General features: G+C 41.0%; 1 protein-coding gene across 1 annotated transcript in view; it reads left to right on the top strand.

Moving 5' to 3' along the window:
- The window catches only part of large1 (LARGE xylosyl- and glucuronyltransferase 1), a 57,969-nt gene that overhangs the window by 22,871 nt on the left and 18,363 nt on the right, over positions 1-16,735 (top strand). The window contains exons 4-7 of the mRNA XM_013910146.1: positions 2,785-2,867; positions 10,826-10,949; positions 11,096-11,267; positions 16,494-16,609. Of these exons, the coding sequence (XP_013765600.1) occupies positions 2,785-2,867; positions 10,826-10,949; positions 11,096-11,267; positions 16,494-16,609 (495 nt within the window). The remainder of the gene's footprint in view (positions 1-2,784; positions 2,868-10,825; positions 10,950-11,095; positions 11,268-16,493; positions 16,610-16,735) is intronic.

Below are 16,735 nucleotides of genomic sequence, written 5' to 3'. Positions count from 1 at the left end.
CAGAGGGTCCTGGTGCTGTGGAAGACATCATTCCGGTACCACAGACACCATGTCCCAGTGGCCCCCAGGGTTACAGACCTTTCGCTCTGACATCCCAAATCATGAAGACCCTGGAAAGACTCGTCTTTGACCAGCTCGACCTACTGTCAGGTCACATCAGGATCCCCTTTTCCAGTCCATTCAGAACTATCAGACCAACCCTCTTGGGTGATAAGCCGATAGCGATGCAGGTGGATGCCTCTTTTGTGTCCAGGATTGTTAATTACCTAAATGAATGACCACAATATGTGCGTCTTCAACATTTGTGTATGGCAAGGTGATCAGCAACACAGGGACACCACAAAGGACCAATTGTGGATGTTAGCAGGACCAGGAAAACTGCGACTCTGTTTCAGTCCATGCAGTTGATGTGAACATTGTGTAGGACTATAAATACCTCGGTGATAATAAACTGGATTGGATTAAAGAGACCACTACACTGTGCAGGAAGGGCCAGAGTCGTTTCTATTTTCTGGGGCAGCTAGTCTTTTAACATTTCTCAGACAATGCTTATTTCTCTGTACAACTCCTCCATCTAATGCACTGTACAGTTTAATAGTTACACCCTTAATATTTACTAGTGCTGTCAGCGTTAATCTCGTTAAAATGACGTTAATACAATAACTGCATTAACGCGGCAAATCTCCTTTAGCGAGTTAACGCGGATCACTCTGTGCGTGGGGCTGCACAGGGTCAACGCGTTAACAACGCTAACGGTAACGTCATTTTAACGAGGTTAATGCTGACAGCACAAATATTTACACATCCTCTACAGTGAAAATAAAGTTTTTAAGTTTAGAGTACAATTTAATCTCTGTAATATTCTGTATATTTATAATTGACCTATTTATATATAGACAAGATCTATTTGTTATATTTTGCAACTCTGTAATATGATGTATTATTTAATTTAGTTCAGTTACTGTCCTTATTGTCTGGGAGTGTGATAGACCGAGTTGAAAAAACAGGAGTCGTCCCAGGAATTATTAGAAAAATATAGTTTCCATTTATTTAACCCCCAAAATTATATTTACAAGACTAATAAATGTTGAGCTCATAAAAGAGGTCAAAGAAACAAAACTGAACTTAGGCACAGACTGCAAACTTAACAAACCAAATGACTGCTCAAACATACATAATTGACCTAAAACATGAAATGACATACAAGGGTATATATAATGGCTGATCAGACCATTGTGACACATGAGGGGTAACAAACAAAACAAATCATAAACCACAAACGATGCAGTACAATCTAGTTTGTTAATAAACTAAACACTAAAGAAGAAAATCAAAAAACCCCATTAAACCCTAAACTCAAATATTTAATTAAATACAAATACTTTGTTTTTAAAGTAAAGAAAACACACATTCCCCCCTTCAGCAGGAAGTGGTGGTGTGGTCCAATTATCTTCCTTCATATTTAATGGTTTCAAACCCTGGCTACCATCTTTTGTCCAGCAACTCCCAGGGATGATGGCAGGTAAGAAATAAAAAGACAAAGGTTAGTCAGAAAGCAAAGAAATGAAGTAGTATGAATACATAAGTAAACTAAATGTGCGCGCTTACAAATAGAACAAATGTATCCAAACCAATCAATGAAGTTATTGGCAACTAAAATGTCTTCTTCATTACTATGTTCAAATGAAGAATGAAAATACAGAAGTTACCGACTTTAGAGTGTGGCCACGGGTTTGGCCATTACAGGGAGCAACCATAACCATACAATTTCCTTAGGGATTAATAATGTATGCTGATTCTGATTGATTCTGATTCTAATTTTACTTATATAGCACCAAATCACAGCAGCAGTTGCTTCAATGGGCTTTTTATTGCGATGTAAAGACCTTCCCAGGAGTGGCCAGCCAACCAAAATTACCCCACTCATCCAAGAGATGACTTATCCATGAGGTCGCAAAAGAGCCAGAACAACATTGAAAGAACTGCAGGCCTCAATTGCCTCAATTAAGGTCAATGTTCATGACTCCACCATAAAAAAGAGACTGGACAAAAATGGCCTGCATGGCAAAGTTCCAACATGAAACCCCCTGCTGAGCAAAAGGAGCATAAAGGCTCATCTAAGTTTTGCCAGAAAACATCTTGATGAACCCCAAGATTCTTGTGAAAATATAGACTGATGAGACAAAAATTGAACTTTTTGGAAGGTGTGTGTCCCATTACATCTGGCATAAAAGTGATACAGCATTTCAGAAAAGGAGTGTCATAGCAACAGTAAAATATGGGGGTGGTAGTGTGAAGGTCTGAGGCTGTTTTGCTTTTGCAGAGCCTGGAAGACGTGCTGTGGTAAATGGAACCATGAATTCTGCCGTCTACCAAAATATCATAAAGGAGAACTTCCAGCCATCTGTTCAACTATATGTTGTGAAGTCAACATATATTTGAGAATTATTAGAATATCTGCTCTAAATGTATGAAGATATTATCATATGAGTATATAGTATAGTATCATAAAAGTATTATCAAATCTATTTCCTCAATCTTCTCATTAAAAATTCATTCGATTTTACAAAGCTTCATCTTACAGTTGAGTTTTATACACGTTTGAGAACTTTTGTTTGACAGTTACTATAATTGCCCTTTGGATTGAGGTGGAATGAGTTAATGAATGCTCCAACACACAATCAGTGTTTTGTTTTTCTTTTACTAAGCCACTTCACAGTTATACTTTGTTCCTTGTGCTGTGCACATCTCTCCTTCTTAATCGCTTTGTCATTTTCTCCTCAGACCATCCATGTGGCCATTGTATGTGCAGGTTACAACGCAAGTCGAGATGTGGTGACGCTGGTTAAATCTGTCCTCTTCCACAGGTACAGCAAATCTTTTCTCCTTCTCTTAAAATAACAGACTTGGTGGAGTATAATTCTTTTTTTCTTTTTCTTTTTGTGTACTCATATATACACACTGATTAGTTTATAATAATGTTTTCCAACAAATTGATGTATTCTGATAGAGTAGACTAGATACCAAAGTAAGACCCGGGCCTTTTAGTTATCAGTGTTATCCAGTTCAGGCCTGTCAGGTGATCTCAGCAGTTTATTGGTGTGAAATCGGTCTAACGATTGATGTACGGTTTGCACAGTTTGTCCTAACCCTAACCCAATTCAGGCAATCGGACTGCAAGATTGAGTTCCATATGGGCTGTGGCACGACATCCATTGTAATGGAAGATCATTCTCCTTCTGTGGATTTCCAGAAGGTCTAAAATTCGAAGTTCTCTGGGGACTTTGAGTCCTTTGATCTCCAAATCAAAAAATCTGACCTAAGAGCGAGGTCAGAGTTACTTCAAATGCACATTAACCATAGTTAACTGACAAATATCTATAAACATTTCTGCTTGAGGAATGAAGCATGAACAAAATTAGTTTTAAATTCAAGTTCTGTTTTTATTGTATTGTACAAATGACAAGTTCAAAATGTTTCTACATTTCACCAGTCATGAAACCAGAGTTAGTTTTGTTCTCCTAAAGTAATGCAAGTCACTTTGCATCAGAAATGGCTGTGACTTCACCACTTGAGGGAATAGCCCCTGGTGAGTTTTTGAAACTTTGCTCTGTTAAGCTAAGCTAAGCTTAAGCCTTGGAATAAATATTGCACAATAGATATCAGTGGGTTTCCCAAGTGGGTATGCTGCAGTCTTTCTGGTTGAAGTCTGCTTCTGACTGAATGCCTAATAGTGTCCATTTTTTTAACCTTCCACACTTTGCTGTGAATCTTTGTTGTTAATGGCCTTAGGGTCAATGTTAGAGTCTTCTCCACTTCGGAGAACGTCTCCCTAGAAAGTGGACATGTCTGCTAAGTCACTTTCATTTTCGGGAGCATCAGCAGTCAAGTGTTTTTCACTCTACAGTGGTCTCTGGATTATCATGAAACAAGTTTTCTCTGATCACTGTGTCATCGACGCCTAAGCAGTCTTCAGTTAAACTTGGCTGCACTATCTCACTATCAGCTCTATCAAAGCATGATTTAGGAACCTCATATATTGTGGTGAATTGGGTGGTTTCTTTGGGAAGCCTCTCATGAAGCCGGATGGTATCCTCCTCTGTCTCAGAAGGCTCAGTCTCATCATACTATTTAGCTGATAACCGCGTTATTGGCTTGTGCTTGAATTTTGTCGTAACAGGCTTCTCCCCAGTTGGTGTGATGAAGCCACACGGGAGTAAGAGATCTTGATGAACAGTTCGCCAAGAAGCTTCTTTGTTCTCAGGTTTTATGGTGTAAATTGGGAGATCTCTTATCTTGTTTTACCGCAACATAAACATCTGACTCCCACTCAGCAAGTTTATATTTCCCTCTCAGGCAGACAGCATGCACTAAAACAGACAATCTGGTTTGACAACCACACATTAATTCATAAGATGAGAATCCTGTTACATCATTCTTTGTACAATTGTATGGATGGACCGACAGTTTCGAATAGCTATGCCACTGTGATTTGCCTTTGTTTTCCAATGTGCCAAGCATGTTCAGCAAAGTCCTATTAAAACAGTCCACAGTGTTTCCACTGGTAGGGTGGTAGGGTGTGGTATGTATTTTGTGAACACCCATGATTTTGCAAAGTTCTTTGATGATGTGTGATTCAAAGTCAGGCCCTTGGTTACTGTGCAAATGTTCAAGAATCCCATAGCGGACAATGAAATTACCCCACAGACAATTGGCTGTTTGAGCTTTCTGGTTTGGTGTTGGGATGGCAATGGCTTACTTAATAAACTGGTCTGTAAGTACAAAAATGTCCTTAATATTACTCAGGCTCTTTTGGTCCTTTGAGCATGATAGGCTCAAAGGAGCAGCGCTTTCAGGAAGGAACTTTCTCAGAACACAGTGTTAACAGGTTTTAATCTTTTCTCTCAAAATCTTTCCCTCAACATCTGCTTGGCCAGTAAAATCTTGTTCTCACCGAGGTTGAGAGTATGTACATTGCGTAAGCGTCCCATATCATCATGGAGACTCTGGAGGACTGCATCTCGAAACTGTTCCGGAAGAACAGTGTGTCAGGTTACAGAATCAACAACTTGATGTGTCCGGTACAGTATTTGATTGTGTAGCTCAAGAAGACTGAATTGTCTAATTAGCAAGGGGATATCAGGCAGTTGCTTTCTAAAGTTGGGTTAAACCTTGTTCCCAGTCTCAAGTTGAGCTATGGTTTCCCTCAAACATGGGTCAGCTTGTTGATTGGCTCTTAGCTGCTTTACTGGCATGTGGGGAATAACTAGTAAATCATCACACTGATCTTCATTTACAAACTCATCTGGTATAGCAGCTACAGACAAGGCTGAGTGTACTAGGGTGAACGCACACTCCACGTCTGTGTTTTCACTTGGATTACAGCCAAGGAGATGCTTCTCACATATAGCTGGTACCACATCTGGGCCAACTGTGATTCCTTGACCAGACAGATCTGTTTCAGTGAACCACTGTTCACTGAATGTACGTTCCTGCTCTTTTTTGTGAAACAGTGTCATTGAGCAGTTTTCGATGTGGTCACATTGAAAGACCATCTGCATCAGAATTCAGCTTTCCAGCTCTGCACTGAAGCTAAAAGTTAAACATAGAAAGTGCTGCTAGCCAACGATAGCTCACTGCATATATTAAAGGACTACTGTCACTGAACTGGCTACCATAAAGGTAATCACAAAGTTTTTTTGTAACTGCCCACTTTAGCGCTAAAAACTCTAATTTGTGGGCATGGTAATGAGACTCACTCTTACACAAAACCCTGCTAGCATATGCTGTGACTCTTATCTGACCCTCCTGCTCCTGATACAAGGCAGTACCAAGTCCCATAGTGAAAGGATCGGTATTGATTTAATTTAATTTCAATTCAATTTTATTTATACAGCGCCAAATCACCAACAACAGTCACCTCAAGATCCTTTGTATTTTAAGGTAGACCGTACAATAATACATACAGAGAAAAACCCAACAATCATATGACCCCCTATGAGCAAGGACTTTGGCGACAGTGGGAAGGAAAAACTCCCTTTTAACAGGAAGAAACCCCCAGCAGAACTAGGGAGGGATGGCCAGCCAGATTTTAAGTCGAGGACAGAGAACCACTGGGACTCACTCAGCGTGGAGAAGGTCTCCTCCAAATTCGGGAGCCCGTAAGCATCTTTCACTGTCTGCAAATTGAGCTTCCTGTAATCAACACAGAGACACATGTTCCCATTCTTTTTCCTCACCACCACTATGGGCGAAGAGAATGGTGACGTGGACTCCCTGATTACACCTGGCTGTTTAAGTTCTTGCAAATGCTTTTGGACAGCTTTACTGTGCTTAAATGGAATCTCATCAGACAGCTTACGCAGTGTTTTACCTGATCTCCCAAAGTCAAGTCATCTAGAACCACTAATGCAAGTGTGAGAACTTCAACCTCAGCACCCAAAAAGTCCTTGGGGAATACAACATTAATCTCAATGTAGCCTAGATAATGCATAGATTGGCCATTGGCTTCTTTAACCTCCAAAAGCTTAAGGATTGCTCTGATCTCATGTTGTGGCATGTTCTGATTGTAAAAAGACTCGGGAACTGTGGTAACCTGGGAGCCTGTATCCATTATGCAGCTATCACAATTGCCCTCCATTTGAACCTGTGCTGTAGTTTTTACCCCTATCAAACCTTTGGGTAATTTGAAATTACCTCGCTCAGCATGCAATGTTAATATCACACACTTCTTAGCAGTCACTTTAGGCTTCTTATCAGTCGTACGTGTTTGACCCGTTGCATTTCCCATCTGTCTCACGACAGGGAATGTCTTCAGTTTAATGAAGGTGTGTTCCTTTGCTGGCGTTCCCATAACTGCTGACAATTCTTAGTTCCTTCTTTTTTGCAGCTACCAAGGCATGAGTTGAATCTGACTCGCACGTGGCCACAATGTTACCATCCTCTCCACAATGAAAACACTAACACAGTTTTGGCTTTAAAGTAGAGGTGCTGTGTAAGAGGGCCCTGGTTTGGTCTTTGCATGGTCAGGTTTTTTTAGTTTCATCTTTCTGTATCTGTTCTTTCTTAGAAGCTATGGTTTTCATTTGTTCCATGAGGGAAATCAGTTGGCTTTTCAGGTCAGCTTTTTCAGATTTTTTAACCTGCTGATGTCGCTTGATGCAGATTCAGCCTGTATTTCACTTGCTGAACATTCTGTCTATGGGAGACAACCTTCAGTTTTGTAGTAAAGAGGTGCAGTTTTATTCAACTACTTTCTGTTTCTTGCCTATGTTCTGCAGTACGCAGCAGCCACAAAAGCTCAGCAAGTGATGGGGGTTCTTGATTCTTAAGTTCTAGCTGCAGAACAGCAAGCAAGTGATGGTCTCAACAGCCACTGTAAAACTGTTTCAGGAAGTGTTTGTTGACCTGTTGTGGCTGTATACCTCCCCTATATACAATGCGGTCAATGCCACCTGCAAGCGATGCAAGTAAGCCATAATAATCTTGCTACGTGTTCATGAACCTCACCAACAGTTCCTCCCCATCCTCAGCTGTGCCAAATGCAGAGTCTAACAACTGCAGGTAGGTAGTTGGTGGCACGTTGGGTCCAAAATGTCTAACTACATCTGAAGCTGGAATAAGAAGGCTCTTGAGTTTTTATGAGTCTTCTCCAAGTCAGAAACAGAAGTGTCCATCATTAGATCAACATGACCGTTCTGCCTAATTGTGTTTTATATAAATGACTGGCTACATACTTGGTACGTCAAAGACAACTCATTGGGCTCCCCTTCACTAAAGAAGTGAAAACATGATGGATCCTCCTCCTGAGCAGACAGTTGCCTGAGCAGTCATCCTGTTGGATTGTTCTGACTGTGTAGGGAATCCTGGTGAATCAAAATGTGGAACAGCATCTAGGACACTGATCAACAGATCCACTCTGACCTTGTGACAAGCTGACCTGCAGATTTAAACAAAATTACTTAATTTTGGTATTTCTTCCCTCTATTGTCACCTTGTAATTCATTATTGAATATGCTATTAATTCCCTGTGAAACAAGCTTAAAGATGTGTGCCATTTCATTCTTTATATTTACTGTTCTGCCGCTAGATGTTTTAGCAAATGAATTTTTTGCTACCAGTGAATCTCTTGCCTAAATGATGGAGAGCCTTGTAGAAGAGCCTGTCTGTGTGACTGATGCTGTCACTCCTGAGAGATGGCCTTTTTATGCTGCACTCTGTCACATAGTGGAGGTTCTTATCATTGTCTTCTGTTCAGCAGCAACTGTATATGTCCTGTCTCAATAATACGACCTCAGCCGAAAAATAATGTCATCAGTTTCAAAATGAGCCTATTTTGTCTTTGCTATTTTCTGATGTGACAAGCACTCAAAGCGCTTTGTACAACATGCCTCATTCACCCACTCATAGAAGCACTTTTGTTTTTTACTACACATAAGTGCTTTCTGTCACACTCTGATGAATGCATGACCTCTACTTCCTGAGCTACATCCACCCTGCATTACAATGGTGTATGCTAATATTAAGACAAATACAAAAAGTTGAGGTCAGCGTGCAGGAAATCTCTATGACCTAGCAGCTCAGGCTTCAGACTGCTCGAAGCACTCAGTTTCAGAGAGTTTTTCCTACTCTTGGCTCTGTTCGATGTCAGTGAGAGCGAATATATTTCTGTGTGGTCATCTCAGTCACACATCTGTGACTGTGAGCCACTCTTATGTTTTTTTAAGGCTAAAGTGGCCTGTTCCAGACAGATAACCTCAAGGGCTGCACCAGGGAAAAAGTAAATACTGTTGCCATAGTAACATGACGTTGTTACAGGTCTACAAAAAAAAGCTTTCTAAGCAAGAGGTTTGGCTGAACAATTTTTGAAAAATGAATGTGGACAATGTATGCCCATTCAACAGTTGTTACTTTTAACTATGACTACCATACCTTCCCTACATATCTATTTTCTAATTAGTTACCATTTCCAAAAGTGTTACAAGTAATGAGGTGTGATCAAAAGATTCTGAGAACAGATCTATAAAATCAAAAGCCTTATCTGATGTAAATATGGCCACTGTGACACTGAAGGTCAAGGAAGTTATAGGAGGCTAAAGGTGATGGCTGGTTGAGTCAGTGAGTGAGCATTGTCTTGGTGCAGGTTTGAGCCTGCACAAGATGGGACTCTTTTACGCACCACGGTTCTGATGTTTCGGCTAAATTTTCTCCGTCATTGTTGAATATCTTAAGAGCACGATGAGGGTCTTGATCTTACTTTGGAAACTGTAGTCTCTTGCACTGAAAACTGCTCTACCACACTTGAGCTCTCATCTCCAGTGAGGGTCTCTCACAGAAAAGTTGGGGTAGTTTAAAAGAGAAGTGGATGTAAATTTAAACTTCTAAAAATGTACAGTAGACTGGCACACCACACAGCAGAAGCAGTCAGTCGAGTATATTAAATAAACAGATATATTAGATATGTTGAAGCACAGTCGTATAGGATATTGTGAGGCTGACAGCCAATGGTCTGACTGTTTGGGCACTGAGAGGGGAAAAGGTGCCCCAGTTGCACACACACGCCATCTGTTGTAGTTTAGGATAATCCTTCACTCTGAGCAGATATGAGCACAGTGGATCTTAGTGTCTTTCACCAAATCCACAAGAAAACGCCGTTGCATCATGAGGATGAAATTGTCATGGGTCACTACAGCCTAATAGTTTTTATAATCAGATGTACGTGACACTTTATTTTTAGCACAATTCTAATCGTCCCATCAAAACCTTGTTGCTGTTTATCCAAAGGATGTGAAGGTCTTTTCAATGTGCACTGCTGTGTTGACAGCTTTTCTGATTTTCTGGGTTCTGATACATTCTGACAGCTCCCAGCCTTCAGTGCTTATTGAGCCAGTGCAGCTGACACATTGATACACAAAGTCAATCAGCATAAGACACCCCCGGGTGCTCACATCCTCAGCTTAGTGTCACTTTCCTGTGACCTGATTCGGAAGTCCTGAACACCTATTTTATACTCCCATCCCTCACACCTCTTCCCTGAGCTGAAATGAGATGTAAGATTATCATCTCTCCATCAGTGTGCCATGTCTGTCTCTTGCAGCCTTAGGGTTTAACACATGCATTTATTAATGCTGAAGCTGAAACAACTGGACTTGTTTTCTTGTTTTGGAGTTCTCAAGCATATCACATAGTCTTATTGACCAGGAAAAGTACAGTTTATATTTATGTGCTAAACAAGAAAAGATTGGGTTCTAAGACAACAGGAAAGATGAGTGCATTTTGAAATGGATGTGAAAACAGTTTCCATTCCTGTACCTGTACGTCTTGTGCCTTATTAAACTCAGTCTCTCACAAACATTGCTAAAATGGTTATTCTTCTAGCGGACAGCTCATGTAAATAAACGCAATGAAAAAATGTGACCATGAGCCTATTGCCCACTTGTGGCATTAATAGATCAAAAGTTTCCTAAAAATGTTGGTGGATGTAGGACACAAAAGGAAATAATGCTGTTTTCTGCTGTTAACTTATCTGCTTTCACAAGCTGGTGAGTATTCACATTTTTGTTGGCTGCTCATTTAATATGCCATCTGTGTGTTAGACATCATGATGTGTGATGAACATTTTTCAGAGAATATGAGAAACACATATGTGGATCATGGGCACATTGGTGACGTTTTGCAGAATTTATTTCAAGTTTCTTGTAAAAATGGACAGTTTGTCCTTTCCAAACTCCCACTGTGCATGTACTGAATGTTTTGTGATATGATGCAGGAAGTAAAAGTAAAAGCCGTGAATTCATTGGAGCTTGGTATTTGTGTGTGTCTACAGGCGGAATCCCCTTCATTTCCATTTCATCACAGACTCCATTGCTCAGCAGATCCTGTCCTCCTTGTTTCATACATGGATGGTTCCTGCCGTCAGGGTGGACTTCTATGACGCAGATGAGCTGAAGGTGGGGAACACAGACTCCATCACCCTGCTTTACTGATTGGGCTGCTTAATGATCTCATGGCTACTGCTTTATTTAATGCGAAACATTATGAGCTATTTCTATTTAACAGTAAATGATCCCAACCCTTATTTCCTCTTGTGTTTCAGTCCGAAGTCTCATGGATTCCTAACAAACATTACTCTGGGATTTATGGGCTAATGAAACTGGTACTGACAAAGACCCTGCCATCAGATCTACAGAGAGTCATCGTTCTAGACACAGACATCACCTTTGCCACTGACATTGCTGAACTCTGGGCCGTCTTCCACAAGTTCAAAGGTAATGCAACTCCTTTTCTCTCAGATGGCCCCGCCCCTCCCTGTTTGGTGTTTCTCTGTATTATTATTATTGTAGAGTCTTTGAACTCTGAACTTAAAAATGCAAAGCTGAGATAATTTGGACATGCAGAGGAGTGAGAGTGGATATACTGAACAACAGATGGTTAACATGGACTGAAAGCATGAGGAAAAGAGAAAGACCTCAGAGGAGGTTAATGTATGCAGAGGCTGGAGGATACAGGGACATGGTGAGATGAAGACAGATGATCCAGCGTAGCAAGCTCAAAAGGAAGCAGCTAAAAGAAGGAGAAAAGAATAATGATAAAGAAAATAAAGTGCCACAAGGTGACTGCTTTTGGGATTTGGTAAGAATAAATAAAACTTAGTTGAACTAAACATACAACATTCCTCTGTTCCCACTTTTATGAAATGTAAAAAGCTTAGTTTTGTTTTAGAAACTGTTGTCCAGACACGTTGCTATTATTGTTTCTACTGAAAATGTCAAGCGTCCTCATATCAGTGAGAGTAACAGAAAAACCTCTCTGTGTGATGCACTTCAATAGCATCGCAAACTAAAACCTCCAAAATGTTCTTATTCTTTAATCAACACTTCTCCAGTTCTACCTTCATAAAAGATGTGATATACTGGATTAGTTTCACTGACGTGCACCTATAACTTGTTCTGTGAAGTATGTGCACTGGCCTGTTCTGTTCTTCTTATTCTAAATGTGGGAATTCTTCTTTGTTTGGATACCTAACCTGCTTCAGTATATTGAGGATACTACAGAGCTCTACATGCTGAGCATGTTTGTCCAGTCTAATGTAACTGCTGGGAGAATGGGCCTTCTGGAGGCATGCAGCCGCGAGCTCTTCAACAAGCAACCCTCCTCCCAGCTTCCATTCATAAGCGAAAGCCAGGATCACGGGGCAATATTTCACCATCATATGATCACAGTTTGATTGCGTTAGTGTAATACCATCATGGCAGGAGATGCAATTTATATTTAATTTACACATTAAGTCTCTGGCAAGCAAATTGACGGGACACAGATCAGACCACAGAGACCCGTGTCTGAATTTCTGCCCCTGCCCTTCTACACAAGACGGGGCTACGGTGAAATTTTCCCTCTGAACGGTTCCTGATGCAAATCCAGAATGAGTGAACTTCTCACTTAAGACAGCCTGTGGAAAGAGAGAATCTGAGCATAACACAAAATGAGTGGCCCCGGAATCTGCAAGAAATTCCACTTCCTGACCACAAACTAACGAGGAGTGATTTATAAGGTGCACTATCTGAATGTACATATGTACCAGCCGGCAACGCAGAAACATTACAAGTTACAAGTAACGTGTTATTGTAATCTGATTACTTTTTTCAGGTAATGAGTAAAGTAAGGGATTACTATTAACCCCTTACTTCACTCATTACTTGAAAAAAGTAATTAGATGACTGTTACTTTCTCATAAGCACGCTGCGCTACTGCGTCACCAAACAATGATTTTGTAAAGCTGTCATGAGCTGTGGTGCGCGGGCACGAAAGGATCCAGGCGCAGACTCCGTGCTAACAGAAAAACACTATTGTAACAATGAAAGGCGACCCGGGGAAACTAGAGAGCGAAACAGGAAACTAAAAAACCGGGGAAACAATGACACGAGGAAGCCGGGATCGGGACGGTGGGGGCTGCAATAGAAAGGGGAGATGATTACTAGGGAGCCAGGAAACGGGGAAAACACATCAGGACTGAGTTAGAGTAGGGGGCTTACGATAGAACGGGACCGTGGGAGCTCGGGAGGGAAGTGTGGCAGTCCGTGGGGGCAGGAAGTCCGTGGAAATGGTGAGTGGGCCAGGTGAGCACCGCGAGATCCAGTTGAGCCGGAGGACAGGCAGGTAGCAGACGCCGAGTAGAAACCTGGACAGAAGTAGGCAGGTTAAACACAGTTCCAAACCAGCAGAGAATGCACGCTTTTCGTGGAAGTCTGGTTACCACTGTGGGGATGACTAACGGACTGGCGTGGAGCATCCGTCAGCGCCGGGTTAAGTAGATCTCCGTGTAGTCACCGTGATGAAGAGCAGGTGTGCTGGTGATGACCCAGCCCGGGGGTGTGGCTACCCGAGCATCACGCATTCCACAGACACAGGACCACGGACCATGACAAAAGCGTGGAAGTACTGACATTACTTTGAGTTTGATTCCGTAAAAAGGGACAGAAACATCAATAATGTGTACTTTATTGATCCCTGTGGGGAAATTACTTTCTGCATTTGACCCATTCACTCAGTGAAGCAGTGGGCAGCCACTAAGCAGGCGCAGGGGAGCAGCGTGTAGGGACGGTACCTTGCTCAGGGGTACCTCAGGGTAGCCGTTCAGTGGATTCAAACCCCCGACCTTCCGATCATGGGGCGACCACTCTACCTACTGAGCTATCCCTGCCCCCTTAGCGTCTGCTGTGAACTGTGCGTGGGAAGAAAATCTGAGCAAACACCGAGCACACTGCCACAGGAATGTGAAGTTCACAGAGAAACCCCCAGATCCCCCCACTGACATGACCGCTGCAGCACCGGGCAAACTTCCACCCGCCCCACTCCTGCTAAACAGGTGAAAATAGATTTAAGAGCGACAGGACTCAGTGCAGCTGAATCTTTGATTTTATTTCATCTTTGCTGTGTTTTACTTGCATCTATTTGAAAGAGTGAGTGTAAACACAAAAAATTTTTATTTTATATTTTTGAAATATGCAGAAAACAGGTTTAAATGTTAAACAAATTTCTTCAAGTCAAAGACAGCTACATATAATTTTTGCTTAATGCAATGTGCATAAAATGTAAACATTAAAACTCGTAAAACTAATTTTAAAAAGAGACTTTTTTCATTTGATTAATTTTATATGATGGATTATGCAGAAAAAATAGAATTGGGTTGAAAGGTCTATTGTTTTATTACGTATTCAGGTTGTGTATCATATTTTTAACAAGTAACTGAGTACTAACGTAACTAATTACTTCTGAAAATAAGTAATCAGTAAAGTAATGGGATTTCTTTCTTGGAGAAGTAATCAGTAATTAGTAACTAATTACTATCTTCTAGTAAGTTGACCAACACTGCTAATAAGTTCATTAAAAATAATATGTTGAAAAATGTTACAGGAACCTAAGCTATTTGAGTTAGTAGTGTGTGTGAATGGGTGGATGTCTGGCTGTGTAAAGCGCTTTGGGGTCCTTAGGGACTAGTAAAGCGCTATACAAATACAGGCCATTTACCATTTTAGTAGGAGTGTTTTTAAAAAATAAGTTTACATTAATTTATTTAAGTAGTTTGAGTGTTTGGGTTTACAGCTAGATTACACCTCTTAGGGTGAGTAATTGGGCCAAAGAGCTGCGCCTTGTCTCTGTCACTACCACTCACACTCCTGCTTAGTTCAGGTGCTGTAGGAACATTCGGACAGTGCTGTTTTTGATTTATTTCATGATGCAGTCTAACACTGAATAACTGTTGCCTGTGGGGGTTTTTTCACTTGGAACTCAACTAATTTCACACAAATATTGTGGCCATCCAGTTTGATTAACCTTTATAAACTATATCTTTTTGTATTTGAGCTCTAATTATCCTGCTCAGGCAGATCTGCGTTCTTTGTTTCGTAGCCTTTGTAAAGGAGCACCCTGCTCTCTGTTGCCTGCTGCAATAAGCTCTCATTAATCTTCCTTATAGCCTTCATTAAACCTGCCACCACTGCACCCATGCTCTTCTCTCCAGGCTCCCACTGCCTCTTTCCTCAACCTTTATCTCTGCCCAGCTGCCTTCAGTAATCTCTCACCTTAAAGCCCGCATACTCCCCTCCTCCTCTCTTCTCTTAATCTCCCAGTTATATTTAATTCCACCCACTTGCTGTCTTTATACTTTTTGTTCAGTGACTCAAAAGCTTTAAATGTATGAGTGAATTCAATTCTTGCTTCTTTTTATTGCAGCGTGGTTCCATTTATGAGGCAGCAATTAAAGTTTTTGACACTTTGTTGTGAATTTAACATAAAAGCTGGTTTTATGATATGATTAGGTTTCTATTGGATCTGGATGTTATGATATTTGACCCTAAAGTGTCTGCTACTGATGCGTCTTTCTTGCAGAGAGACAATTGATAGGAGAGAACTCCACATAGAAAAGCCCCGGCCAGATAGTGAATTCAAACCCAAGACCTTCTTGCTCTGAGGCAACAGTTTTTCACTCCACTATTAAGCTCATGTTATGTCATTCGTGCAGTTTTAATCTACTGTTACTGCTATTGAAACACTTTCTCAAATGATGCAATCAACCCGCTCTAGAAACGAGCAGATTGTTTCTATAAATTCTCTTATCTAAACAATCTACATATGTCCTTTCAAAGTCTTGCTGAACTCGGAGTGCGGAGTAGAGAGACATTGGACCCAAATGCAGACGCTTTGGACGGACTTAAACCGAAAGTGAGCCTTTATTAGCAGCGGAACAGGACACAAATGCAACGTGAAAAGAGACAACGAATAAACTACAAAGCCTAAACTGGGAAGAAACTAAAACATAGGCTCATAGCAAAATAACCGGCATGAAATGGGGAAAGTAGAACCCTCAGGGGAGATACACAGTCCATCCAGCAGCAAACCTTAAATACACAGAGGGGTAACGAGAGGATGGGAAACAGGTGGGAACACAGCTGGAGCTAATCTAACAAAATGAGACAGAAAACATGAGACATTCACAAAGATGCAGACTTGAGGCTGAGACATGGAGACACAACTGACTAGGGAGACACAGGAAATGCAGAACATAGAGACAAGGGTGTCTCGACATGAAACAAGGAACACCGACTATATGCAGGCTAGATAAAAGTTGAGGAAGAACTAAGATCACTATGAACCTAAGAAATAAAGATAACCAAAACCATGAATAACGATAATCAAAGAATATTATATTATATAAATCAAAAAACACAAACACTGGGTCACCAGATCCAGGACTGTGGCATACAGTTATTCCTCCCAATATAATCATGATGTTTTGTCCTCATCCCTTATGAAATGCCTTTATTTTTTTCCTCAAAATACTACAAATCAGTAATTACTAATGACATTGCAGCCACTGTGCAGCAGGTTAGAGTTGAATGAATTGAAGGTTGTGGAGATAAAAAGGTGCTTGTTTGAGACAAAAAAACAAAACAAAAAACAAGTGAGAACAGTCATGATATGTATGTGTCTGGCAGGCCAGCAAGTTCTAGGTCTGGTAGAGAACCAGAGTGACTGGTATCTGGGGAACCTGTGGAAGAACCATCGACCCTGGCCAGCACTGGGCAGAGGCTTTAACACTGGTGAGTACCTTATAACCTGCTTTTAGCATGTTAGCTGTGTAAAGCAAAGTCTAGATGACTGAATTTAAGAAAGGAAACAAAATGAGAAAATGTGAATGAGAAACAACACTTCTGGCGTCTAGCTGGTCTTAAGGAAG

The sequence above is a fragment of the Pundamilia nyererei genome, unplaced genomic scaffold (genome assembly GCF_000239375.1).
Source record: "Pundamilia nyererei isolate P.nyererei 1_Seehausen unplaced genomic scaffold, PunNye1.0 scaffold00036, whole genome shotgun sequence".
NCBI lineage: Eukaryota > Metazoa > Chordata > Actinopteri > Cichliformes > Cichlidae > Pundamilia > Pundamilia nyererei.
Note: the sequence above shows the minus strand (reverse complement) of the source record. Positions and strands in the feature narration are given on the sequence as shown.